The sequence below is a fragment of the Saccharomyces kudriavzevii genome, assembly GCF_947243775.1.
Source record: "Saccharomyces kudriavzevii IFO 1802 strain IFO1802 genome assembly, chromosome: 16".
NCBI lineage: Eukaryota > Fungi > Ascomycota > Saccharomycetes > Saccharomycetales > Saccharomycetaceae > Saccharomyces > Saccharomyces kudriavzevii.
The window spans coordinates 223,051-250,182 of NC_079287.1; the positions used below are offsets into that span (position 1 = coordinate 223,051).

The 27,132-nt window shown below is 38.4% G+C and overlaps 13 protein-coding genes across 13 annotated transcripts; 3 read left to right on the top strand and 10 right to left on the bottom strand.

The window, feature by feature from the left end:
- Window positions 1–26: 26 nt before the first annotated feature.
- Window positions 27–4,547, bottom strand: REV3 (DNA-directed DNA polymerase; the record flags this gene model as incomplete). The annotated part of the gene is made up of 1 exon (XM_056231682.1): window positions 27–4,547. One exon carries the CDS (start codon window positions 4,545–4,547, stop codon window positions 27–29), a length of 4,521 nt encoding a protein of 1,506 aa, XP_056085476.1.
- A 224-nt stretch (window positions 4,548–4,771) lies between these two features.
- Window positions 4,772–5,407, top strand: ATG29 (Atg29p; the record flags this gene model as incomplete). The annotated part of the gene is made up of 1 exon (XM_056231683.1): window positions 4,772–5,407. One exon carries the CDS (start codon window positions 4,772–4,774, stop codon window positions 5,405–5,407), a length of 636 nt encoding a protein of 211 aa, XP_056085477.1.
- Window positions 5,384–6,508, bottom strand: SET6 (Set6p; the record flags this gene model as incomplete). The annotated part of the gene is made up of 1 exon (XM_056231684.1): window positions 5,384–6,508. The coding sequence occupies one exon, from the start codon at window positions 6,506–6,508 to the stop codon at window positions 5,384–5,386; it is 1,125 nt and encodes a 374-aa protein (XP_056085478.1).
- Window positions 6,509–6,763: 255 nt separating this feature from the next.
- MLH3 (mismatch repair protein MLH3) lies at window positions 6,764–8,929 on the bottom strand (the record flags this gene model as incomplete). Its single annotated transcript, XM_056231685.1, has 1 exon — window positions 6,764–8,929. The coding sequence occupies one exon, from the start codon at window positions 8,927–8,929 to the stop codon at window positions 6,764–6,766; it is 2,166 nt and encodes a 721-aa protein (XP_056085479.1).
- A 479-nt stretch (window positions 8,930–9,408) lies between these two features.
- SVS1 (Svs1p) lies at window positions 9,409–10,176 on the bottom strand (the record flags this gene model as incomplete). Its single annotated transcript, XM_056231686.1, has 1 exon — window positions 9,409–10,176. One exon carries the CDS (start codon window positions 10,174–10,176, stop codon window positions 9,409–9,411), a length of 768 nt encoding a protein of 255 aa, XP_056085480.1.
- Window positions 10,177–10,680: 504 nt separating this feature from the next.
- On the bottom strand, window positions 10,681–11,514 carry SKDI16G1140 (uncharacterized protein; the record flags this gene model as incomplete). Its single annotated transcript, XM_056231687.1, has 1 exon — window positions 10,681–11,514. The coding sequence occupies one exon, from the start codon at window positions 11,512–11,514 to the stop codon at window positions 10,681–10,683; it is 834 nt and encodes a 277-aa protein (XP_056085481.1).
- Window positions 11,515–11,796: 282 nt separating this feature from the next.
- Window positions 11,797–13,668, bottom strand: BEM4 (Bem4p; the record flags this gene model as incomplete). The annotated part of the gene is made up of 1 exon (XM_056231688.1): window positions 11,797–13,668. One exon carries the CDS (start codon window positions 13,666–13,668, stop codon window positions 11,797–11,799), a length of 1,872 nt encoding a protein of 623 aa, XP_056085482.1.
- Window positions 13,669–14,455: 787 nt separating this feature from the next.
- On the top strand, window positions 14,456–17,731 carry CDC60 (leucine--tRNA ligase CDC60; the record flags this gene model as incomplete). The annotated part of the gene is made up of 1 exon (XM_056231689.1): window positions 14,456–17,731. The coding sequence occupies one exon, from the start codon at window positions 14,456–14,458 to the stop codon at window positions 17,729–17,731; it is 3,276 nt and encodes a 1,091-aa protein (XP_056085483.1).
- Window positions 17,732–18,377: 646 nt separating this feature from the next.
- On the bottom strand, window positions 18,378–19,145 carry PET20 (Pet20p; the record flags this gene model as incomplete). Its single annotated transcript, XM_056231690.1, has 1 exon — window positions 18,378–19,145. One exon carries the CDS (start codon window positions 19,143–19,145, stop codon window positions 18,378–18,380), a length of 768 nt encoding a protein of 255 aa, XP_056085484.1.
- A 357-nt stretch (window positions 19,146–19,502) lies between these two features.
- Window positions 19,503–21,722, bottom strand: AIM44 (Aim44p; the record flags this gene model as incomplete). The annotated part of the gene is made up of 1 exon (XM_056231691.1): window positions 19,503–21,722. The coding sequence occupies one exon, from the start codon at window positions 21,720–21,722 to the stop codon at window positions 19,503–19,505; it is 2,220 nt and encodes a 739-aa protein (XP_056085485.1).
- Window positions 21,723–22,235: 513 nt separating this feature from the next.
- On the top strand, window positions 22,236–23,165 carry TGS1 (RNA methyltransferase; the record flags this gene model as incomplete). Its single annotated transcript, XM_056231693.1, has 1 exon — window positions 22,236–23,165. One exon carries the CDS (start codon window positions 22,236–22,238, stop codon window positions 23,163–23,165), a length of 930 nt encoding a protein of 309 aa, XP_056085486.1.
- A 155-nt stretch (window positions 23,166–23,320) lies between these two features.
- On the bottom strand, window positions 23,321–24,184 carry PRM4 (pheromone-regulated protein PRM4; the record flags this gene model as incomplete). Its single annotated transcript, XM_056231694.1, has 1 exon — window positions 23,321–24,184. The coding sequence occupies one exon, from the start codon at window positions 24,182–24,184 to the stop codon at window positions 23,321–23,323; it is 864 nt and encodes a 287-aa protein (XP_056085487.1).
- Window positions 24,185–24,645: 461 nt separating this feature from the next.
- KIP2 (Kip2p) lies at window positions 24,646–26,766 on the bottom strand (the record flags this gene model as incomplete). The annotated part of the gene is made up of 1 exon (XM_056231695.1): window positions 24,646–26,766. One exon carries the CDS (start codon window positions 26,764–26,766, stop codon window positions 24,646–24,648), a length of 2,121 nt encoding a protein of 706 aa, XP_056085488.1.
- Between the last annotated feature and the right edge of the window lie 366 nt (window positions 26,767–27,132).

The following is a 27,132-nucleotide window of genomic DNA, read 5'->3' on the forward strand; positions in this document are numbered from 1 at the left end:
TTTTGTAATACATATCTCTGCCGAAGTCACCAATCATTTAAAGATGCTAATACCTTTTCTCTCTGGACGGTTTGGTTATCTTTTAAATACTTCGCTGTTTTAACACGGGAGTAAAATATCGGACAGTCATAGGAATTGCATTCGTTAGCTATATGGTCATTTTCAATGCCCGCATCAGAGGTGTAACGGTAACTGCATGTTCTACATACCGTCTTTAAGGTTTCGTATTCCTTCTGCCTCTTCAATTTCTGTATGAGAAGCGATGATGTTGTGAAGTTTTTTCTTACCAAACAGTCATCGCAAAGTTGTACTGAATGTGGTTTAGTCAGCTCCTCCCCACAATTACAGCACGTTAAAGAAGTTCCTACTTTCACTAGTTTTTCTCCTTTCTTCCCAGTCGTACTGCTTTTCTTAGATATTAACACTTCCTGCGTCCAGGTACCAATACTTATTCCAATCAAGTTAAACAATCTATCGAGCGGAGGGATCAGGGTCTTGTTTATATAGTATTCAGAATCCAATTCCAAGTCCTCATTTTCGAAAAATTCTTCGGGCGATACACATCTTTCCCTAAGAATTTGTCCTTTCTTACCCTTAACAACCAGATAAGGCACACGCTCCTTGTATTGAGGTTCTGCTCTGTAGTCTTTATTTATCTTTCTTTTTGCCACCACTGCCCCTGCAGGAGCGGTTTTCTCACTTTTATATGCTCCTAGCTTAACCTCTTTGGCAAAGCAAAAATCTTGGGTAGATACCTTGCCTGATTGAATTTTGATAAATTCTCCATGAAGATATTTCTTTATTTTTGAAAGATCTTTAGTTTGAAAGAGTAACCGTATGCATTTTTCAACGATTTTCTGCTGTGCTGGAATGCCGTCTCTTCTAACTGTTTCAATACCCTTGGCATCAAAAAATGGAAGGTTTTGGGAAGGGCTTTCATAAGAAAATCCAACGTACCTTTTTTTGCTAACTAGTATGGAAGGATGGTATACTTTTTCGAACTTCAATGATACCGGTTTTGGATTGTTTTGGGTTACTCTTTCTGCCATAGCATGACCAATAGCAAAAGCTTCATTGGCAGTCTTTCCAGGCAAATATACAAACAAACTATCGGTGTCACCATAAACAACTTTGGCACTCCAAGTGTCATCTTTCTCAATAATATCTATTGCTTTCTCTAAAGTTTCTCTACCTGTCTGCACAATGCTATCAGCCAAATCAGAGCACGGCATTCTCCCAGAAAATGAGGCTGATGTATAGCCGTAAGTAACGTTAGCCAAAAGTTTGAGTGCCAGTTGCTTGTTATTCAAAAACCTCTTTAGGCTACTGTTATCATCACCTATTTCGTTCATTGTATTTTTTATCATTACTCTAACATCTAAAATATCTGTCAACATTTTTGATAAGGTTGATTTTCTAACAGAAGTTTTGGCATAAATGACACCATTTGGAGCGATGCTAACATCATCTTTTAGTAAAGTCAAAATATTTCTTGGCAATGAAAACTTCGACACCCCAATTTGATTGTCCATTAGGCTTATTTCTCTTACTCTTCCTAACATTGTTGAATAGCAATAATTATATCCAATCATAATGGACGGGTATAATGATTGGAAATCCAAAACTACAAGAGGACTTTTGTAAAAAGCGGATTCTGGCTCCATAACTAAAGGGACACATTCAAGAGCCTTTTGTTTGCGAACATCTTTCTTTCCTGGAGAAAGAAGAATAAAACTTTCAGACTTGCAAATTCTAATTAAAAAAGATTCAACTTTGAATTGTGACCCTCTGTAATATACAGAATGAAAATCGATACCAATTAATCTTGCCTGCTCAATATTTCGAGCAATGTAATCTTGCTTTCTTAATAGTTGTACATTTATCCGGGCTCTTGATAACCAATAATATATCACGGTTCTCATTTTCGTTGAGCTGTTTTTAGAGTTCCACATGTCTGTTAGTGATCTATATGAAAAATGTGGCAAGCGTTTATGTAGGAGATTAAATGCAGTACTTTCAATGGTATATTGTGCTAAATTTACGTCAGATCGTAATGCTCTCCATACATTGATTATATGTCTTCCTGTTACTGAGATTCCTGAAGATTGAGTATATCCCCACGTATCTGATCTTTTGCTCTTGAATTGATACTTAACTCTGGCAAGTTCGTTGACAATGTCGAATTGATGTATTTTTTGACACCTTTCAATTATATAACCCCAAGAAAAATTGTGTATTTCAAAACCGGAAAGAATATCAGGATCAAACAGTAATACTAAATCGGTTAAGGCTTCGAACATATCATACTCGGTCTCATAAAACATGACTGGAATGTTGTCAACACATCGTTGAATTTGAGAGGGGAATATACTATCCTTGAAATCTTTGTGAACAATCATAATCCCTTCGTAGGCGATATCTAGATCTAGAGGAAAGGTTTCCTCTTCAAGACACCATATAATCATGCAGACTTCATCTATTGCAGGATCTGGATTTTTGTCGCCTCTGGTGTTTACGTGAATTTCAAGCGTCAAATGTGTTAGAGAATCGTGAACTACCCCTTTTTTCCTTTTTCGATTAACTGACGTGTCACTAGCAAACTTGTAGAAAAATTTACTACGAGGTGTTTGCATAGCTATCTGGGACTCATTGTTTTTCTTCGTCGCAGATATCTCTCCTTTGTACCATCTTGCTACTGCGTTATATCCAGGTGGCCTGACTAGGTACTTCCACGAGGAGAACATATCAAAAGCGGGTTTATCATAAACGGATACGAGTTCTCCTTCGAATTGCACTGGTATTCTAGCCGATATATGTGTAGAGCTTATCTCAAACCTTTTCCCTGCATATGCATAAGGTTTATCTTCTAAATCAACTGGGTTTGAAAAGAAAGGATCTTTGTACTCCATTTTTGGAAACCCTTCTGCCTGCAGTTCATCAAGAATATCTCGATAAGAAAAGGGAGGCCCTTGATAAACAAAGGAGTTTTCTCCGTAACATAAACCCGCAGTAGTAATTTTCTTCCTTTTTCTGGACAGTTGAGACACCCTGTTGGTGGAAGAAGATAATGTAAATTTCCTTTTTCTTGCCATGTTTTGCGTTAGAGCACAGTCCATTGAATATTTTGTTTTATTCTGAGCTTTCCTTCGATTATCCAAGGATGTCATTGTATGTTTTGAAGTCTCTAGACCCTCTGTTGAAGATGCAGGGGACCCGGGTTTATTAGCGTATTCTTGCAAATCTTCCTCGTCCTTTTCAAAACCCAACGTCTCGTATTCCGTGAATAAAAAGCTAAGTTGCTCCTCTTTCTTTTTGTTGTCTATATTAGTATTGGATATTTCGGCCTGAGGAAGCTTGGGCCACAGTTGTGTTAACGCCTTGTATGGTGTTTTAATGTCTGCAAATCTCTGATTTTCATCCACAAAATTTTCAAAGTTCGGTACTTGGCCATCAAAGGTGCTTAACTTATGTTCCGCTTTTTTATAGAATGCTTCAAGCTCCCGAGAAGACTGCCACTTGTGATCACTTACGAGACGGTTCATTTCTGGGGCTACCTCATACTCTTCCAATGATAATGCCCTTCGTTGAATGGTTAGTTCATTTACCATTTCCTTAGTTGAAGATACATACGGTTTTACAAGTATGTCAGAGGTGTCTCTCAACTTCTCCAAAAAATTGTGATGCAAATCCCTATGAATTAATTTGTCTCTATTTCTGATGAACTGTGGTAATATATCCAATTCAATCAACCCATTTCCAATTCGCGGAAAATCCTTTCTACTAAGTATGTCGTTGTGTAAATAACAATACTGGTCTAACAATAACTGAAGTTCATCATTGAGTGTCATCTTATCAATACCTAGTACATTGTTCAGAACTGGTGAGCGGAAATAGCACTTGTCCACGTTTATCCATGAGCAACCAAACAAATTGAAGTCAGCAGTCCACTGCAGCAAGTAAGGAATATGTGATTCATATGTTTCAGACTTTTTGTCAAAAAGTTTACCATCTCTGATTAATTCAGAAAGCCTATTTACGCAGGATGGGTTGAGCAAAGAAATTTTGTAAAACAACATCCAGCCGACATGGTAACCGTAGAATGGTATACCCTTTACCACAGACACATTGGCGACATAAGTGAGATTTCCGAGTTTGTCGCTATTTGAATCCTGTTTATCATCATTTCCTTTTTTGAAGGAAGCTTTGATCCTCCGTTCTAGTATTTTATGTACTTGAGCGCACCTTTGGTGTCTCAATGTACTTGTGTCAGATATGTAGCCGTCATACTTGATGAATATATACGGTAAAATACCATGGACGTGGCACAATACTTGGTGGCCGGTGGATAGAGCGCCAAACACACGAATAGTTGGAACCTGAGAAAACTGGTTAAGGGGCAGACTTTCACCATGCGAAGGATCCAATGAGGTAGGTTTCGACATATAATAGTCATAATTATTGAGTTGAATTCTAAGATACTCTGAACCCGTTTTAGAAAATGAACTAAGCGTATCGCTTCCTGCTGGGTCGTTATGCTCCTGCGACATTTTCTGACATTTTATTTCAGTTCGATTCGAGGCGTCGTACTTGTTTAGCAACTCGCTTGTTTTCAGTGCAATTGAATCGTACCCTAGAGCTTAGGACTTTCCTTTTTCTTTCTGGAACATTATTTTGGAGACGCGCCAAAATTGAGAAGGTTATCACATATGATAAATGGGCGTAAATAAATCAACAAGAAGAAATAGAAGTGACTATTGAGACTTTCGTGGCCATGAATAGTAAAAATACAGTTGTTTATGTCAAGATTAAAGGTAAAAGACCAGAGGGGTTCGCAGATCCTCCAAAATTTGAGTGGAATGGTACAAAGGAGGGTCAACTCTGGGCAATGGTATCGAATTTGAATTATGCACAAGACCAAATAGATTGGCAAAACCTGTCAAAAATACTTGAAACACCGGAATTTTTTCTAAGAAAGAGGACGTATAAGCTGTTTGCCAAACATTTAGAGCTTTTACAGATACAATTAGATAAGAAAAGGGATCTTGAGAAGTTTTCAAATGTTCAAGTAAATGAAGGGATGTTTGATGTGTTACATAATTATATGCCTACTTTAAACGATGGTATTTTAACAAATGTACCGACAAGCCCACCGGGTACGAAAAGGGAGACTTCGGAAGAACTCGACGCAGAAGTGACGAAAGAGGCTCTACAACATTTGCAAACTTCTAAAATTTTGAACATTCACAAGTCAAAGTCAAGTAATGAGAAGAACGTTGAATCTAACTTATCTAAAGATGATCTTGAGAAGGACTCAGACCGCGATAGCTCAGATGGCAACTTGTCTTCGAGTTTGAGCGTCAGTAAATCTGCATTAGAGGAAGCGTTAATGGACAGGCTGCAATTCTGACTTACATCTTTCACAAGCACAATCAAAGAACCAGCTGTCGGCCAAAAACTTCCGACGTTTTACAGTTGGCAGTTCCAATACTCCGGAATAATCTATGCAAATCTGCTCGTTCTTCTTGATGTCTGTATTTACATTGAACAGCATTATATTACCCTTACGATATTTCGTCACATTAGGAGTACAAGAGTGGTTGAAGTAGGAGGCCTCTGGGAATACCCAGTATCCAAAATACTCCCTGCTCTCAGCAGCTTCACCTTCTTGCCACAGACCGAATGCATTCCCGTATTCTGTGCCCAAGATGTGTCTCAACAATGGTATGGTGAGCATTTTACCCGTATGTGAAGGCAACAGAATGTAGAGTGTTTGGAACACTAATTTTTGGAAGTGTAGTAAGACAGGAAATTTTGATATTTTACTAAGCTCATTTGATTGTAGCATGTTAAAGGCTCGATATGTTATACACTGACGCTCCATGTGTTTCAGATTGAACAAACTTTCACATACAAACCTTATGCAGCAATACTCATCTTCTGAAATGGCTGGTAATTGGCTTACTTTCTTGGTTGGTTTCATGTGGTCGATACGCGGTATCCAATTACTTTCAATTTCATCCCATGCAGATTGTATGATGCTTTCAGAAATTGAGATGGAGTTCAGTTTATTCTCCTGCTCGATGTCAGTATTATATCTTTTTAGCATATTTGGAAAATGGCACAACAATAGTTCATAGCATTCAACTAGTTCAATAATATTCGGTTTTTGAAGATAAGAGCTCCTGCAATATTCTGAACAGAACCATAGTCCGGCGCCTAGAAATTTTTTGGGGTTGATCTTGCAATTTGCATCAGGCGGGATCAAATTTTTGACGCAATCATAATTAAGTTTGTACTTCATGGTTCTCGCATTATCATATGCGAAGCAATTGTGACAAACTTCCTTTCTGAATTCATAGGAAATGGATATTCCTGTAGAATTAGCAACTTTCAAGACTGTTGTTCCCTTAGGAATATTACCGTTACTAAAACAAGCCCTACCACCCCACGCAGTTTGCCTGACCTCGAAGTACGGGGAAATTGCATGCACGTCCTCATCAATGGTCATTTTTTAATTTCTAGTTATTCTGTTTTGCGTATATAAACGGTATATATTAGTTTAAGGATAAGCAGCTACAACTGTAGGACTGGAAGTACATGTAACACAGTGCAACATTATCATAATACTGAACCGCACATTTCTTTTTTGCTTTTTTATTTTTCATTTTTTATTTTTTCCATTTTTTTGGCAACGTGATGAAGTAATCTTCTCTTTCGCATACCCGCGCAATTTAGAACGCATATAAGGACCTTGACTCCATAATCAACATTCTTTTTGCTTCAACTCCGCAATTGGCACCATAGAAGGTCTTCCGTGGGCGCATTGGAATGGATTGTGACATTTAGAAAGTTTGCCAATTAAAATGACGCACTCTTGTCGACTTAGTTCATCCCCAAACATAATTGCTGACCTACATGCCTTACTGTTAAGGATTTCGTGAAAGACTGTTGGAACGCAGCTTGAATACTTCCACCAATAAAATTTATCAATTGGGATATTACCTTTCAGATAGGGCAGATTCATTGGAAGTTTCTTGAAATCTTTCAAGTCATTGGCATGTTGCAGTAAGACCATTTTTAAGTAGCTCTTATCTCCGTTATATTTGGATGCTAATATTTCAGGCAACGTTTTAATTTGCAAAAGGGACGCCTCTAATGTGCCATTGATGGTTTCATAGATGATTCCCCACTTTTTGAATTCGCGTTGATAATACTTGAATAAATCAGCTTCGGTACGATCGATTTCAATGAAGCAATTAGTCAAGTCTTGTGTGATGAAAGTTTCTGTTAATACGTCCGTTAATAGATTATGAAGCAAGTCTTCTAAGCGTATCCTCTCATCACAAGCATGTTGGTCAACTAAAATCAAGATCGGGGTATAATAAACAGATTGGTCTGAACATCGTATGAGAACGAATTTATTATCCACTTGATTAATCACTTCATAATCTGCCAGAACAGATCTGGATATGGAAAAATTCGTTAAACTGTTTTCTGTATTGTCATAGTCACGTGTGATACCAATACCAACATCATAGTGATCAGAAGAGAGCTTGCTCTGCAAACTTGATTTCTGGCTGTCAAGTCTTATTTTTTTGATTCTTTCATAGTTTATTGTGCTTTTACTTATTTTAAACTTACCGACAGCAGATCTTTCTTGATACAGATTGACGCGTGCAACTTTCATTTTTGAGTTTAACACTCGATCACATTTGCTTACTTGGCTTTGTCTGCTTGTGGATGTTGCAACTGTCTGTGAATGATTGACTGTTTCCAGTGATTCATTCAGTTGATCAGGAGATAAGTAGCCCTGGAACATTAAAAAGGAACGAACAGTCTTGACAATTAATGGTTCAATGGTGCGAATATGAGAAGGCTTTATAACGTTCTTGGCAGGATCCTGTAACAGATCATCAACGGTCTGAGGACATTGTACATCAAGAATGAAAAGAGGGTGTGATCGATAAGGTTTTCCCACACTTTTAGTTCTAAGTAAATTCAAATTATTGTTACCAAAATCCTGCATTCGAAATAAAGAATCGATATATTCTTGGAACGCGTTGTCGTCATAACGTCTACCATTGATATATATGAATTGCAGATCTTTCAATCGGACAGGAATCTTGGATATAATACCCTCAATTTGATAATCGTTAAATTTCAAGGAAACTTTCTTGAGCATATCTGGTGGTATTATTGCCCCAAACACATTCCTTAATGCTTGAGACATCTTCTGGTGCTTTGTTAATCCCTCGGTTATATTCCTTGAACGGAAAAGTACTTCTGTCTGGCCTCTTAGTTTTTCTGTATATCGTACGTTAAGTGAAACCATCGGATGCATTACCAATATCTGTAGCATATCCGTCTTAAGAGTGTTGAAGGTCTTAAACAGAGGTTCTTCCTTCAAAATGCTGCGCCGAACCGGTAAATTATGTAGCATTTCCTCGACAACAACAATAGTGCCAGATTCTCTTTGACTCCAAGAGTGGACTTTCCAAAAAGGATCCACCGGAGGCTCGGTATTCTCACTTAGCATGACGCTTTTAGATGGAAATTTTCTCATCCATGTAGAGTTGTAATCTTTGATCTTGGAACAAATAAATAATTTAGAGACGTTGGAAATGCTATATAGGGCGTCGCCTCTGTAGCCGTACGTCTTTATTGCCGCTAGATCAGTCATCTTGCACATTTTTGAAGTATAATTTTGACTAGCCAGAATATTCAGGTCACTTCGGCTCACACCAGTACCATCATCGTAAACCGCAAAACTCAAGTCGGAAAAGTCGATCATGACATTGATATTGGCCGCATGCGCATCTACAGAATTTTGGACTATTTCCCTAACCGCTGATGCTAATGAACTTGCGTATATTTGAGATTTGAGCCTCTTCAAAACATAAGAATCCAACTTCTCAATCTTTCGACTCATTTTTTAACTGCAGTGGATGAATTTCCGATCATTCCTCTTGTTTTTTGAATGGATCTCTCATTCAAATGTATTCATGGCTTTTGTTATCACTCCATCCATACTCATTGCAAATAACCTCGACCTTTTCTCCCCCGGGGCCCCATCAGTGGCGCTCGCGGGTATTTGCAAAAAATCAAAAAAAAATGTACAAGCGAATTCTTTCGTACTTACTACTTATTGAACATTTAGAGAAACTGTGATAATTCTTAACTTTGAAAAAAGATGATACAGGTATAAATTTTTTATAGAAATAATACTCAAGTAACACTTGCTACTCTCGTATTTATTTTTTTCTATACTTTTACGAAGTTAAAATATGAATGTTTTCCTTATTGTCTTTTCTATTACATTGCCATCTGAAAGCGCTAGTAGCCCCATATGGAGTGAATAATTGCCTGTTTACTTAAACATGGCATTTCTTTCTGATCTCAAACTTCGCATTAAATTCGGGTACCATTATTAGCAGAAGCTGTAATATTACCGGCCTCAGCAGTTATAGTAACATATTTAACAATAGGTTCGGCGGTGGTAGTAACGAGTTGAGTGACTGGCGTAGCAGTAACTGTGACCCACTGAGTGGCCGCAATGCAATATACATCACCATCGGATGAAGTTTTAGCAGTTTGGGATTGGTTTTCAGCAGAGACTAACTTTTCTAGAGCAACGACGTTCGAGGCAGAATCCCCAGTTGGAGAAGCTGTCACAGCCGTAGCAGTTTGAGAACTGCGCAAGGTGACTAACAAAGTTGAAGTTAAGGTGGAAGTATACGTGCTATCAGAGTCTGTTATGGTGGAAGCAATTTCTGTGACACTAGTGGAAACTTGTTCAGCCTTTTCATTGATGGATTCTGCGGAGAGAGTAATGATGTAAGTGGAGGTTAGAGTAGATGTGTAGGTCGTGTCTGTGTCTGAATAGGTGGTGGTATATTCATTTGTTGACGTAGTTAAAGTGGGAGTGTCAGTGGTAGATGTGCTGGCGCTAGCAGTTGATCGAGATAACGTGAACCAATGAGTAGAGTAAAAGGTAGAGGTTATGAAGAAGGTGGTTGTCTCATCACTGTACGTTAATGTTGTTTCCTGAGGCAAAACAGAGTAGGTTGGAGATAACGTCTTGGTTTCTGGTGTATAGCTATTAGTTTCATTGGTATATAAGGCAGAAGCGAGATTGGAAGATACTAGCAATAGACTGTACAATACTTTAAAAAGCATTTTGATATATATGTTTATTTGTTGGTGACCTACCTAGCCAGTGTGCAAAAAAGGAGGGTACATGGCCATACCGGAACTTAGTAGACAACTTTCATGTCTTTTAAATATAATTTTCTCCTCATAACAGTGATCAAGTCAACATTCACCTGCTCTAAGCCATCTAAAATTCTTGGTTCTTTCTCTATTTGCGGCTATTTGAAACACGAAATATCTCTACAACACGAAATGCCAAATTATGAGTCGCGAATTTTCTTTCCAATGCGGCCGAGAAATAAGAAAACGGAAATAGAACAGGAAAAGCAGATGCACACAGTTACAGGGTCGAATGTGAATGGTAGTTTCAACGCTGAACTGAGAATGCTCTTGCAGTACTATTACACGGTTATGTTTCTGTAAGTCTGAGCTTGCTGAAATTAAGATCAAAACGTTATGTTCCTTCTTAAGAAAAAGGTAAACAAGGAAAGGAAAAAATGATAAAAGTAGGCTTTTCGAATCCCTGAAGTATTATATTATGCTACCATAGCTGAAAGCAATGTTGTCTTTATTGGGTGCTTCAGCATTGGCGTAAGTCGAGCCTTCCGATAAATCAGGAATTTCGTCATCAAGGAATGTGCTTGTTTCAAAATTTTCGGCATTAGTTAGTGTTAGACTTTCTGAGTGTAACCTGATGACGTTATCGACACAAAAGTACTGAAAGCAGTTCAGTAGGATCGGGAAGACAAACATCACGAGAAAGACTTGGACATTTGGCCAAGAGTCTGACCAGCCAAGTATGAAATCTGCAAACCAATATGCCCATTCTTCTAAGTAGTTCAATATTAAAAACACGCAGAACTTCATCACGCCTAGCCCTACAATGAATATAAACAGCTGTTTCACGAATGCAGAAAGCAACGGTTTCCTAGGGGCATTTCCAATGCTTTTGGATGGGAAATAATTACCACTTTCGATATTCTGAAAATGTAAGGATTTTAGCGCTCTTTCAATTACGTATAAGGACAACCAAAGAATAGGAATCCCAACAGTAGTGTCCAGGAGTAGATTAAGAAAATACCAATCACATTGATCCTCATCATCATCGCCATTGGCGGTGACTAAAAGGAGTAACTTCCGTCTTCTCTTCAGTATGCTGATACCCAGGTTTAAGAAATGTATTCCCAATGAACCGATAATCTGTTTTCCGATATCATAACTCCATACAATCATTTTCCTTCTCGGATGCTCATAGTTTCTCTTGATCAGTAGCACAGATACTGCTGTCATACCCATCAAAGTTTGAACAAAAAGAGACACTGGCCCCAACAGCTGGCAGGTATCTTTCCCTTCGCAAACATACATTCTTTCTTTTCCTAAGATCTCTATACACTTGACGTACCTTACCGCTGAACTTCCTTTCAATGGTGCCACAGCTGTCTGTTCGCCTCATCCAATTACTTTTGTGCAGACATGAATACTGTAATGAACTTTTTTTATTCTCCCTTTGCAGGTCATCATCTCTAACCCATACACCCTGATATGATACGGGCTTGTTTAAGTCAACAGAATTAGGACCTTATATACGTAGTACATGTGCAGATGAAACATCCTTCCCTGTTCAAAGTTTTACGCCTTGTTTAGATTTTAAAAGAACGACTTGGCGAGCGTTTTTAGTTCGTTCTCTTCCGGTGTCAAGTATTCGATGCCTTCCGTTATATTTAGTACCATACCTGCTATAAATTTCCCGTTGTTGAAACAGCTTGCACTACCCTTGTCTTTGTTTTCACTAAATGAACGAATGGTTTCCATTATCAGAATTAATTTTTGGGCGTAGTTTTTAAACAGTATATTTTCGACGGGGTTGACGTCGGTTGCCATACTTGAATCTTTCAAATAAATCCCAATTGTTTTTGTAATGTGAAATAAATCTGAGACCGGCAGCTGTTTCGGTTGACCTAGGTTTTGGAATTTGAAGATTGAGTTCCATAACGGCATGAAGGTCTCCAAGGGAGTGATTTTTTTGGCTACTAGTAGTTTATCCATCGCAATGCAGGATGTCAATGTTCCGTGTTCCGCTACAAGGTTTGTGATTGTGGGATGGTTGCTTATTAAACTTTGCAGCTTTGAACTTGGTAATACTGCCAAAACTTTGTTTAGCAAATTTGTTAGTAGCGGCGTCAGATTTTTGAAATATTTAGCCTGTTCATGGCAGTTTTTCATTGTTTGAAACAAGATGAAAAGAATCTTGGCATCTAAGCACATAGCATTTTCTAAATTTAGCAGCTTTCTTAGTAAATCTAAAAGACCTTGGTATTGCATTGGGTCCCTGAATGTGCTGCCGACTTGAATCAATTCACTAAGAGGAAGGATCTCCGATAATGCGACAGCGTCAGCTTTGGACCCAACTGAATTACTTAGAATAATTAGAGCTGCAGCCAGGGCATAACCATTTGTAGAGCTCTTGATGATTTCGATGCATAATGGCTGCTCTTCTTTGTTTGAATTAGTTAAATTAGCAGATATGTTTGCGGCACAGGATACAAGCCTTCTCATGACAATCAACTTATTATTGAAAGTTTTTGGTGCTAAGTAGTTCAACGAAGTTAGCAGATTTCTTTGCATGTCCATTACAATCCGCTTCTCGCTTGTAAAGTTTATCTTTTCATCTTTCACTACAATGGTTTCCAGACAGGTCGATAAATTTGATAGCAATTCGAGGTTGATGTCTTCTTCCTCTTCCTCCAACTCGACATGATTTCCTTGATTAGTAAATTTTTGAACTTCATGTGTCCCATCTTCGATTGGTGGTAATTCCTTATCTTGTACATTGGAAGAGATTTTCTTTATATATTGGCTTAAAAACAATAGATCGCTGACTTGAACACTTCTGTAGTAAACTTCTAATACATCATTTAGTAAATCTGATCCCAAGATAACTTGATCCAAAGATGCCAGAAAGGTATGCTGTGTAGTCTTCAGCATAATAAATAATGGGCCTCGAATAAAGGGAGCCAGCATCTCCAAATATTTGAAATTTCCAATGCAAAAGTTTCTTAGTAGCACAATGGACCTCATTTGTAATTCATCTAATAAGCTATCCTCGGCATCACCAGAGAAAATTTGATTCAATTTTAGAATCTCACCCATATAGTAAGTTAAAACCTTTCTTTCTCCCGCAGAAGAGACAATTTCTCGGTTATTGTCGTTGTCACTTATCGCATTAGCAACACATCTAATCAATTCGGAAATGACCTTGTAAAATGCTACCTTAGCATTACTTGAGACATTTGTGTCGTGAAAGCAGCAATCAAGTGCTTGCTCTAATACCCGTATCAGATTCAGCAGTAGCCCAGTTTTACCGACAACGTCTCTATTATTTGGCTCTCTCAACGAGACAGCCAATTGGTCCATAACGATTAGGAGACTCTCCAGGTAAACATCATTCATCGGAACATCCTTTATCGAAGACGCGTTAAGAATCGGTTGCAAACCGAACAAAATTTCCTCGTAATCCATTGAGAAAAACTCACTATTTATAAATTATGATCTTTTTAGTCGTGATTGATAGTTGGATTGGATAGCTATTGCAGACAATCAGGCCCATTTATGTTACCAGTAATATTGATGTTTCTCCGGGTAATGATTCTTCTTTGCTTCAAATATTCAAGAAAAGTAAGCGCTTCCAGCCCTTCTAAGATATCTATCGAAGAATTTTCTCAGTTCAATGAAGTTCGAACCCCCACAAAAATATTATATTATAGTTGCAAGAGGGTCTAAACGCTAACCAACCGAGACTGAGTAGTAGAATTATCATTTATTTCAATGCAGATATGAGGGTAGGAAGACGGATTAGTTCGGGAACCTCAGCGGCTAAACCATAAACCCGATAGTTGAAGGGCAACCGATATTTTGACCTCAATCTCAAAAGTTTATCTCCAAGATGCATCCTACGGCAAGCAGCAACCGATAGCATTTCTAGTTTGATGTCTATAAGATCACGCTCTTACTCCTTCCTTAGTTCATGAACGGCTCTTGTGGCAATTCAACTTAATGCTGCTCTCACTCGCTACGAAGTTCGGCCGCTAACGGTTCTTTTGCCTCAAAGATGAAAAAAAAAAGAATCAGTCACCCACGCAAAATCATGAAAAAAAAAAAAGAAAATCAAGAGCAAAAAGAAACCTCATGCATGTTTTCATTATGAACATCTGACAATTATACTATTATAAGTTATAAACTCTAAAGTAATCGGTTGTTTTTTTTTAAGTCAAAAACATAAAAGAGAATAATCTTTAACCAGCCTACAATGTCTTCTGGTTTGGTCTTGGAAAATACGGCACGTAGAGATGCCCTAATCGCTATCGAAAAGAAATACCAAAAAATATGGGCTGAAGAACACCAATTCGAAGTAGATGCTCCTTCTATCGAGGATGAGCCCATTACAATGGACTCTGAAGAATTGCACCGCAAGTATCCCAAATTCATGTCATCTATGGCATATCCTTACATGAACGGTGTTTTGCATGCCGGCCATTGTTTCACTCTTTCTAAGGTTGAATTTTCTATTGGTTTCGAAAGGATGAACGGTAAGAGGGCTTTGTTCCCATTGGGTTTCCATTGTACAGGTATGCCAATCTTAGCTTGTGCTGATAAATTAAAGAGAGAAGCCGAACTATTTGGTGAGAAATTTGACAATGTGCCCGCTGAAGAAGAAGAAACTCAAGAAGAAACTCCGGTTGAAAAAGAACATGAAGATGTCACCAAATTCAAAGCCAAGAAATCTAAGGCTGCAGCTAAAAAGGGCCGTGGTAAATACCAATTCGAGATTATGTTACAACTTGGTATTTCAAGAGATGATATCATCAAATTTGCTGATGCCAAGTATTGGTTGACTTACTTTCCACCTCTGTGTGAAAGCGATTGTAGCTCATTGGGTTCTCGTATCGACTGGAGACGTTCTTTTGTTACCACTGACGCTAATCCTTATTATGATGCTTTCATCAGATGGCAAATGAACAAGTTAAAGGCTGCAGGTAAGATCAAATTTGGTGAACGTTACACAATTTACTCTGAAAAAGATGGCCAAGCCTGTATGGATCACGATAGACAATCTGGCGAAGGTGTCACACCACAAGAGTATATTGGTGTTAAAATTGAAGCTTTGGAATTTGCCGATGATGCTGCAAAGATCATTGATTCAAGTTCAGACATTGACAAATCCAAAAAGTTCTACTTTGTCGCTGCCACTTTGAGACCTGAAACTATGTACGGTCAAACGTGTTGTTTTGTTTCTCCAACAATTCAATACGGTGTATTCAATGCTGGTGATTCTTACTTTATTACTACTGAACGTGCATTCAAAAACATGTCATATCAGAAACTAACACCAAAGAGGAGCTTTTATAAGCCAGTTGTTACTATCCCAGGTAAGGCTTTTATTGGTACCAAAATTCATGCTCCACAATCCGTATATCCCGAATTAAGAATTTTGCCCATGGAGACTGTTATTGCCACCAAGGGTACCGGTGTGGTCACATGTGTTCCATCTAACTCCCCGGATGATTACATTACCACCAAAGACTTGTTGCATAAGCCTGAATATTACGGAATCAAACCTGAATGGATTGACCATGAAATTGTTCCAATTATGCGTACTGAAAAGTATGGTGATTTAACTGCCAAGGCCATTGTTGAGGAAAAGAAAATTCAATCTCCAAAGGATAAGAACTTATTGGCAGAAGCCAAAAAAATAGCTTACAAGGAAGATTACTACACGGGTACTATGATCTATGGTCCTTACAAGGGCGAAAAAGTTGAAGTTGCCAAGAACAAGGTTAAGGCTGATATGATTGCCGCCGGTGAAGCTTTCGTCTACAATGAACCAGAATCTCAAGTTATTTCCCGTTCTGGTGATGACTGCATTGTTTCTTTGGAGGATCAATGGTACGTTGACTATGGTGAAGAAAACTGGAAGAAGCAAGCTATTGAATGTTTGGAAGGTATGCAATTATTTGCTCCTGAAGTCAAAAACGCCTTTGAAGGTGTTTTGGATTGGTTGAAAAACTGGGCAGTTTGTCGTACCTACGGTTTAGGTACTAGATTACCTTGGGATGAAAAATACTTGGTAGAGTCTTTATCAGACTCCACTATTTACCAATCATTCTATACTATTGCGCATTTATTATTCAAGGATTACTATGGTAAGCAAATCGGGCCGCTAGGAATTTCAGCCGATCAAATGACTGACGAAGTATTTAATTACATTTTCCAACATTCGGATGATGTTAAGAATACCGAGATTCCATTATCCGCTTTGCAAAAGTTAAGAAGAGAATTTGAATATTTTTACCCATTAGATGTCTCCATTTCTGGTAAGGATTTGATTCCAAACCACTTGACTTTTTTCATCTACACTCATGTTGCATTGTTCCCCAAGAAGTTTTGGCCAAAGGGTATCAGAGCCAATGGTCATTTAATGCTGAACAACGCCAAAATGTCCAAATCTACTGGAAATTTCATGACTTTGGAGCAGACTGTTGAAAAGTTCGGTGCTGACGCATCTCGTATTGCATTTGCCGATGCTGGTGATACTGTTGAAGATGCAAACTTCGATGAATCTAATGCTAATGCTGCTATTTTAAGATTGTTTAACTTGAAGGAATGGGCAGAAGAAATAATCAAGGACTCTTCTAATTTGAAGACTGGGGAAATAACTGACTTCTTTGATGTTGCATTTGAACATGAAATGAACGCTTTGATTGAAAAGACGTATGAGCAATACACATTAACTAATTATAAGAATGCTTTGAAATATGGTCTTTTCGATTTCCAAGCTGCTAGAGACTACTATCGTGAAGCTAGCGGTGTAATGCATAAAGATTTAATTAACCGCTATATTGAAACACAAGCCTTATTGTTGGCTCCAATTGTTCCTCATTTCGCGGAATACATCTATCGCGAAGTTTTAGGCAAACAAGGTTCTGTACAAAATGCTAAATTCCCACGTGCTTCTAAACCAATAGATAAGGGTGCTTTAGCTGCGTTGGATTACTTAAGAAACCTACAGAGAAGTATAAGAGAAGGTGAAGGCCAAGCATTAAAGAAGAAGAAGGGTAAATCTGCCGAAATTGATGCCTCCAAGCCTGTCAAGTTGACTTTATTAATTTCCGAATCTTTCCCAGAATGGCAATCACAATGTGTTGAAGTTGTTCGCAAAATGTTTGCTGAACAAACGTTAAATGACAATAAAAAGATCAGAGAGTACGTTGAACCTAAGGAAATGAAGAGAGCTATGCCATTCATTTCTTTGTTAAAGCAGCGTTTAGCTAACGAAAAGCCAGAAGATGTTTTTGAAAGAGAATTGCAATTTAATGAAATTGACACCGTCAAGGTTGCTGCGAAGAACGTTGAAAAGGCTGCACAGGCTTTGAGGATTGCTGAATTTAGCGCAATTTCTTTCCCCTACGGCGCTAAAACTGGTAAGGATATCTTTACTGGTAAGCAAGTTGGAATTCCACCCGTAGCAAAGATTGTTGAAAACGCTGTTCCAGGTAATCCAGGTGTTGTTTTTCAAAACATTTAAAAGGAAATGTTTCAAGATACCTCGTAATGATTTGTTGATAAAAAAGGATGCAAAAAAAATCTCTTAAAAAAGCTTATAGAATCAGTGAACAACTATTAGGAATGCTACTGCATTGATGTGTTTCGCCTCTTATATAATTTATAGCTTATTGTAATTACACGGATGTTTTTTATTCTGCACTTGTTCATCTTCTTATAGTGCATCGTACACAAATCCATGAAAGGATATACACTTTCAAACCCGTTCTTCGTCCATTATGTTTTCGTCCACAAATATCTGGATACGTGGGTATTTGACTATCCTTGAAAACATTCAAGTGGTTGAAAGGGGGAGAGTAACAGGTCAGAAAGCAAATGAATGAATAAATAAATAAATAAATATATAAATAACTAAAAAAATGTGTTTAATGAATGATAAAGTTTATGAATGTAATATACTCAGAAGATGTAAGAAAAAGCATTGCGTATTAAACTAGGATAAAACAGGTCTATGATGTCAATAGATAAAAAGGAAGCCCATTAAAAATAATAGAACTGGAAGAAAGTCGAAAAAATAAAAAAAGAAACCCCAGGTAGTCACGTACAAAAAGCACATTGATGCCAAGAAAACTCCGTTAAAAAGTGAAAAGTTGAGATGATTCTTTCCATTAATCATCTTTCATGTTTGTTTTTTTCATTTGGAGTAACGTCACTACTGATTTTTTTCTACCCTTGCCTTTTCTTTTCAAAATTTCATCCATTTTCTTTTGAAATGTCTCATTTTTTTCATTTTTAAGTGCTGTGTTTCCCTTTGCAATTATATTAACAAGCTCATCAGTGTCCAATGCTTTTTCATTAGGTGGATGGAAGGGTTTTAAATTTTTTAGCAGTTCACTAGGTATATTCTCCCACTCTGAAAAGAATTCAAGGCCGGTAGCAGAGGAAATCCATGGTGACAAGGGTTCATTTAAATCTTCTAGCTTCATTGCAAATTCGTACAATGTACTTCCAGTATCCTCTTTCAGTTTCGGGTCATTAGGATTGATAAATAGGGGCCTGTATCCAGAATAGAGTACGTTTGTGGTCATGTCAGTGTGTTTTAGATGTGAAGTGGACGGAACTCTTGGTAACCACGAAAAATCGCGTCTTTTCTTTCTTGGATGCGAAGCTCTTATACTAGTGGAATCATTCTTGGCTATTTGCTCGCTTTGCTTTATGAGTGGCGCGGTGCGTTCCGTTTCTGGAGGTTGACGATGGTATGATGCCTTTTTACTACCCTTTCTTCTCTTAGATTTCATTTGGTTTTTAGACAATAGAGACTGGTTATTTAGAAATGTAAAAGAAGACTGAAATCGTCTGGAACTGTAAGTTATTCTTAAAGAAGCGACATTATTCCTTGATAATGGTGAGATAAATGGGCTAGCTAACTTTAACATGTTTGTGATCCGATTTAGCGCTCTGATCTGCTAGGTACACGATTTTGAATTTAAAGCACTTTGGTAGCGTTGGACAGCAAATGGTCCTATATATTTTGCGTTTGTTAGTACACTTATAGTACAGAAAGTCCAGGGAAAATCTGAAGTTATTTAAATAGTTGCTATAACTACCCTTTGGGATAAACGATCCCGACACTGCGGAAAAAGAAACGATAAAAAGAACAGGTGTTGATTTTCGTAAGAAGTGATTAGAGGTGATATCGCCATTAAAGCCATATATTATTATGATTATTATGGTTATTATGGTTAATACGATTATAATATTAATGAATGCAAATTTATGTAATTAAATGTTGTTTATATTTTTATGCCAACAGGAAGAGTTAATGATCTTTTGACTGCTCCAGTGGGTAATGATAAAATGCTGTTTGAGTAGGCTGAGTTTAGCATGGCGAATGGAGATCTTAAAGTTATACTCAATCCTCTTTCGTTTCTCGTTGGGCTTAACTCCACTAATTCATCTGCTTCTTCCAACAAACTTTCTTCTTCTTCTTCTTCTTCTTCTTCTTCTTCTTCTTCTTCTTCTTCTTCTTCTTCCTCATCCTCATCCTCATCCTCATCCATCACTGAAAAGCTTTCAAGTATTTGGGAGGAGCTGCCGTCGGCCTCGTATTCAGTCAATAGAGAATCGACCAGATCTTCGTAGATTGTTGAGTTTGTTTCCATTGATTTATCCATATAGATTGAATTGTTCTTAGGATCCTGTAAGCGAGCGATTTGCACTCTGAGCATGATTCTTTGTGCAATGACCGTGCTCAAATAATGCTTCATTAAATTGTAACTCATCTCATTAGAAACAATCTCGTCTTCTTCAGTTGAACCTTGAGTGACACTGTTGCTTTTTATTTCGTTGTCGCTCATTGCTTCTACTGTTTCCACTGCATCCGCATAGTTAGAATGGCTGCCCAATGATTTTCTATCATAATCAGATGAGGAAACGCTATTAACAGGGGATAATTCTCTCATAGAACTAGTGTCAATGACATATTCATCTTCCTCCTTAATAGAATATCGATTCACAGACAGCGGAATAACTTTGTTTTCTACTACAATGGAAGGTTGCCTAGCAATAGCATTCAGCGATGTTGAAGGTTTTGACCTTACCAATCTTGATCTAGAGTAAGCGCTACTGTTGCGAGTGACAGCATGATTAATGCTCCCCGTTACAGAAATGAAGGAGTTCCTGTTATTGACTGGTGTCACACTGGCAGATGCGGTCAAGATAGAAGCAGCTCTTCTGATGGAAGAATTTGTTCTTCTTAACGATGGAGTATAACTTGCCATAGGGCTCTTTGGTGTCTTTGGTTGCATTTTAAGGTCCCCGGAGTTGAGCAGTTTTGCTTCAAACTTTGTATCAATTCTTAATGGAGTAGTGATTTTTTGTGGGGCCAATACTGGCACCAAAGACTTTGATGATATCGATCTTTGCAAATTGGATACGTATCTTTGCGCCCTCTTTCGGCGAATATTGGAGGCATCGTTACCGGTAGCTAAGTTTCCCTGTCCCTTTTTCAGCAGCTTCTTATGCTGGAGTTTGGATTTAGAGTTTTTGGAATTCAGAGTGGACGTAACTTTTTGATCGTTAAATGAAAACAGTCTTTTCCTTATAACTGATCTTAATCTGCGCAGTTTTTTTTTTATCTTAATTCCCAAAGAGGTGAAATAATACAAGAGACCACCTTTGCATCTAATAGCCTTTGATCTCTTTAAACCGCAATGTGCACTGGTTGACCTGCTGCTGATACTTGAACTATATCTAGAATTGGAAGATTTCAAAGACTCGACGCGTTTTATGGTAGGTACTCTATCAAGCTTCCTTTTAGGGTTCGGTACTGGATTGCTTGCTAGCTTTTCAACCTTGGTATGTTTTTCTGATTTTGGTTCAATTTTTGGTTTGGCTTCCTGCATTGGTTGCAGAATTGCGCTTTTAGATGTTGTTTCCTTTGGCAGTAGCGAAGGTACAGATGACAATGAAATATCGTAGGAAACGTTTTCCGCCGTTGGAATGGTCTGCAAAGGCGTTACCACTGAGCCCGTCGCGTTCCCCTCTGGAATTACCTCCATTGAATGCAGCTGATTTTTTACCACACTTGAGGTACTGTAATGTAGACAGTCATTGCCCTGTAGGTCATGAGAAGCAAAATAGTCGCGTTTATTCGAATCTGGGCATATTAATCTGTTAGCGGCTTCATTCTGGCTAGCAATAACGCATGGAGAAGATGTTGTGTTATCGGAAATATTAGCAAACGAATAATATCCGTTCGATGAGTAACCAGAATTAGTATTTGTATTGGAGGCAGAAGTATAATCAGATAAAATTTGGGAGTTGGTGTCTTCATCATGCGTGAGTGGATTTTCTGCAGCCAAAACATCGTTCAGAAGATGATGGTTATTCAAATGATACTCCTCCAACGTTCCTCTTGGCAAGCTCTCGTTAGACGGAAATTTGAAATCTATTTGGTCCCCTTTGAACGATTTGGTTTTTGTTCTTACTGGTGTTCTAATAATCATTTTCATATAATGAAATAGTTAAGAGAAGTATGTAAATTTATTTGAGTATTTTCGTAAGGTAACTTTGATTGTGACTTCCGTGGTAAGCCGTTAAATTGTCGATTTAATTGATATTAAACACTTGAATCTATATATACAACATCTTTTATACAAGAAATGATGATATACTGGAAAGCCCAGCAATCAGGTTCTCCCCGTTGCAGCCTTTCTCGAGGGGGTGTGTATGGCGGATCTTTATCTTGACGACCAAAATATTGACTTGTTACATGCAATGATTGAAACAGCCTTTTTTTTTGTCCTCGCCAGCCATCGGGTTTTTCTTCAAGTATTTTTTCATATGAAAACTATAGATGAAAAATTCTCAAGGCCATCGCATCGAGTTATATGGGAAGATAATAGGGGAGTCGGTTATTGAACAGTGAGTAAATTTTGCATTATATTCACTGTTTGCTACATATTTCCGATTTGCGGAGAAGCAGAAAGGAATAGAAAGGAAAGGCTGCAAGCATAGCTGAGGGAATGGGAAAAACTTTTATTCATGCATCGAAAATAAAACATGCTGCACGGAAAAGAAAGCATCATTCCAAGTATAAAACCCTGAAAAAGCTGATAGACAATGATGCTTACAAGATAGAACCATCAAAGCCATTACATAATGGGAAACTTTTCAAGTATTGGAAAAATAGACGTCGATTGTTTACAAAGATAGACTCGGCATCGATATACATGACTGATGAACTATGGTTCAGCGTGACACCTGAAAGAATTGCATGCTTCTTGGCAAAATTCGTGAAAGCATGTATACCTGATGGTGAAAGGATATTGGATGTATTCTGTGGTGGTGGCGGTAATACTATACAGTTTGCCCTACAATTCCCTTATGTCTATGGAGTGGATTACAGCATTGAACACATATATTGTACCGCGAAGAATTCCCGAAGTTATGGAGTGGATGATAGAATATGGCTGAAACAAGGCTCCTGGAAGAGGCTAGTCTCTAAGGAAAAGCTTTCCAACATAAAGTACGATTGTGTATTCGGATCACCTCCATGGGGTGGCCCAGAATACTTAAGAAGTGATGTCTATGATTTGGAGCAGCATCTAAAACCCATGGGGATAACAAAAATGCTGAGAAGCTTTCTTAAATTAAGTCCTAATGTAATTATGTTTTTACCAAGGAACTCTGACTTGGATCAGCTTTCTCGAGCTACAAGGAAAGTGCTCGGCCCATTCGCCAAGTGCAAGGTACTGTACGTTAAGGAAAATGGATATATGAAGGGAATATTTTGCATGTGGGGGGAATGTTTCTCCAATTATGAGCAAGCGACACAAGAAAGCAATTCAACAGAGTTGAGCTCTGAAAATGAAGAGCTACCAAGGGGAAAGAAGGGTGAACCCACGGTTGTAAATGAAGGTAAAAGTGTAGATATTTACGACATAAATGGTTAAATATAAGATAAGATTGGGTGATGGAAATAAAAAATGCAGTTACTATATATATATATATATATATATATATAGTTTAAAGAGATGGGGTTGCGCGCATGTGAGAAGTACTTAAAAAATTCCTTTAGTTGTGAAATTTAGTGGATGAGGATGACGATTCACGAATTAGAAGGGATATCTTTTTTTTCTACGAGTAAATTACCGCGAGCCTCGGACTTCAAGATGGACAGTAGTAATCCCTCTGAATGGGGTTCGATTATGTCTTTTGCCATTCCATTATTAATCACGGAAACACCGTTCAAAAACAGGTAAGGCGAGTGAATTGATTCCAAGGCAGTACTAGGATTGATGCTTAGCTTATTTTGCTTGATGTACTTTTCTAATTGGTAACCATGGGAGTGCTTCTCTAAGTCGACAGTAGCCAGTTCAGGTGAAATCTCAAATTCTCTTTGTAATAGATTCTTCAGGAAAATGGAGTCCATCTGTGATGATTTAATAAACAATACTGCTGGAGAAGTACTTATTATATCGAGAAAACTCACTTTAGGGTCAAATTCTTTTTGACCATCGTTTTTCTTCGAGGCCATAGAAGATGACGATGATGGAGATATTTTTGAGGTAGCCGTGCTGGTCACAATCTCGTCTGTTCTGAACGATGTCGAGGAAAATGACAATTCATTTTCAGATGCAGGCGCTGGGATATCAACCTCAACTTCACTTTGAATATGTAAAATTTCTTCTTTGACCTTTAAGAAATTTAGTTCATTCTCCTTACTGTCTAGAAAACCGTCCGCTATCTCCAATAGGTTCGGCAATTTGTACTGCAGTTTCTTCCCGCTTTCCTCTTCATTTTTGTCGTTGCTTTCGTTAAGGCCAGTGGCGTTATTATAAAATTCTAGCGAATCATCCCATGTAAGCACTAGGAAGCTTACTATCCCAACTAAAACGAGAGTCAGGGATATTATTCTCGTGATTCTTTTAGTCGATGTGTGCTTTTTCAGAATGGATGAGTTCGCGATCATTGCAATTCTTTATTCTTTTTTAATTGAGATCTTCACTGCTGTCGCGGTTAAATGTTAGAAGATATGTCAAATTATGCATATATACCTATATATACGTATGTAAACATCTACGGTATGAACCTGGTCCAAACAAGATCGGGAAAGTTCCATTTACTAGATTTGGACAATACCTTATATATCAAAACCCCTTAGTATGCCGACACTTTAGCTCGAAACACACCCGAAACAACCCCAAAACGTCTTGATCTTCATTAGCTGATGGCAATTTTTTTGATTCACCACTGAAACGAACCTCGCAAATCCATCTTTTGTCTACTTTTAACGAGAGGTGCCTGGAAACAACCTTTTATGCGCAACTTTCTGAGCACGGATCCTGATGAAGGCAAGCTCCGGGCAAGCGGAGGCGCAGTCCAGTAAAAGGGCCGCACAAAAAAGAAAACACCCAATATCTGGGGCCCTTATCAGATTAGTTTATCGTTTTCCACGATATGCGGTTGATGTGCATTAGTGAGCGGTTTCAAAGCCCTGTCTCGTAATCGTTTGGCACTCTGCAGGGCCTCAATCATCTTATCCTTCCTCTCGAGCATCTTCCGCAATTCCGTAACTTCAGTATCATCGCACCCCGTTAAGGAAGTCGCAATGTGCCCGCCTTTCTCCATCGTCATGATCTTGTTCTCAAGTTTTTGGGTGTATTTCCGATACTGTCTTATTTGTGATTCCAGTCCTTGGAACTTTGTTTCTAATAGAGTGCCGACTTCAAAAGGTAGCATCTCTACAATCTCTACTATCTCGGAATCCTGTAAATCGACCACGTCTTTATCCAGTAGTTTTTCGCAGTTTTCTAGTTTGTATTTCAATATTCGATTTTCTGCTTTCATTAAAGCTAGGTTCGGATCGCTACCCCCACTGGTAACCATAGTGTCTCTGGTATTATTGTCACAGGGGGATTGTGTTAGACTCCCATCTGAACTCGAGCGGCCCTTCAGCTCAGAGATTAACCGGCGTTGATCTTCCAATTGACGTCTCAGCAGCTCAATGGTGTGGTACTTGTCTCCATCGTTATTCCCATTGTTTATGATGGATTTCTTGGACACATGCAGGGCGACATTTTTGGCTCTGGATGCAAACCTCAGCGTATTCATAGTTTCTGCGGCCGCATCATTTCGAGTATCTACTGTACATATTGTCGTCACTATGCTGTCCCCACTCAGCGCGGGTTGCAGTAATCTCGTCAATTTAGAGTCTCGATATGGAATGTGATTGCTTGGAATACCACTGTTACCGGTGATACTCCCACTGCTACTCCCACTGCTACCTGTTGGTGTCGTGGAAATGTTGGAATCCACTGAAGTTGTTTTATCAGCACTGAGCTTGGATATTACAGTTCCCAAGGCAAGTAAAGATTTGTTGATGAAGGACCCTTCTTTTCTTCTCTCTTGTTGTCCTGTGGCCCTTTCTGAACCTGCCAGATCGCACAACGATAACGTACTTGATCTTGATGTACCGTTATTCACATCTGTACTAGTCAAACGAATTAACACGATGGCGTGAGATCGAGAACTTCTTGTATTATAATCCGTTTCGCCAATTTTCCTGCTTTTGTCACCTATTCCAATCCATCTTAATAATTCTTCAGTGCTTTCGCATCTTCTTTCAGTGAGACCGATAACTTTGACCCCGTATTTAGAGTCATCTCTAATTTTCAGTTCTACGCCCATTGCATTACTGTTGCTTTTACCCATGTATGATCTTGAAGGTGTGCCCGGCCTACTGCCGGATTCCTCTAATCCACTTTCTAATAAATCGTAAATTCTTTCATTGTAAATTTCCAGGTACGATATTATAACATCGAATTTCTTATCGCCGTCCATTGACTGTTCCATGATATTGCTGAATAAGTACGAAACAGATAAAGGAATCAAACCTAGCTCTTGTTCGTTCCCACTCATTGTGAACGTTTTCCCTGACCCAGTCATACCATATGCAAAAATTGTGGCATTGAACCCCATTAATAGTTTATCAATCATTGGTTTACCAGTCCTTTCATAAACTTCTAAATTGGTGCAATGAGAGGCAAAAACATGATCAAATTTGAATTCTCCGATTTCCTCGTGCACTATTGTTTTCTCATCAGTGATAAACCAAGGATCTCTAACAAATGTATTTCCGCCGTACTGGAGATTGGATCTTGGTTGAGAGTATCTAGGTAACTTCAGCCCGACATTGTCATGAGGTGGCCCCGTACTCCGCGGCTTGGGTCGAATGGTTACAGTGATTGAACCCGTATATGTGTCATTTTTCCTTGAGCAGTTGTTGATGCTATTACTCCTCTTCACCCTTATCATACCTGGATGAAGAAAGGGATCTGATTTAGTTGATATGGATCTTAGTGGTGAGTTACTTCTTGTGGTAGATGCAGAAACCGATTGAGAACCCGAATTGGACACATTTCGTATGGAGTTTCTCCTAAGATTAGAAAAAGATGAGGTGGATCGTACGGGAGGCGATTGTGGGATGTTGCTTGAGCCGGAACTAGATCTTGTCGATGGCCTCCTCAGACTTGGGCTCATTTTTTGAATCATCAATCCGAACTTACGAGTATGAATAAAATATGTGTCTAATGTTCTATATTTGTCTTGACTTCAGATGGTGCTACAGCGGAACTGCTGGTCTCTATAGCCTACTTCTTCGTCTCGTTTCTGCTTGCATTGTTTTATTATTAATTGTTCCGCTATTGGAAAAGCATAAACAAGGAAATTCTCGAGCCGCACCATTGGGCTACCCGCATTTTGATACACGAGATCCTACGGAGCGGAACATCGAGAAAGAAACACACAACTAGGAAAGTTTCGACGATTAGTCCTAGGATTAAAGCAAGAAATTTTGTCCTGTTATTATTTTTTAGATACATTATAATTTTTTTGCTATTTTTATTTATGAAAATTCTC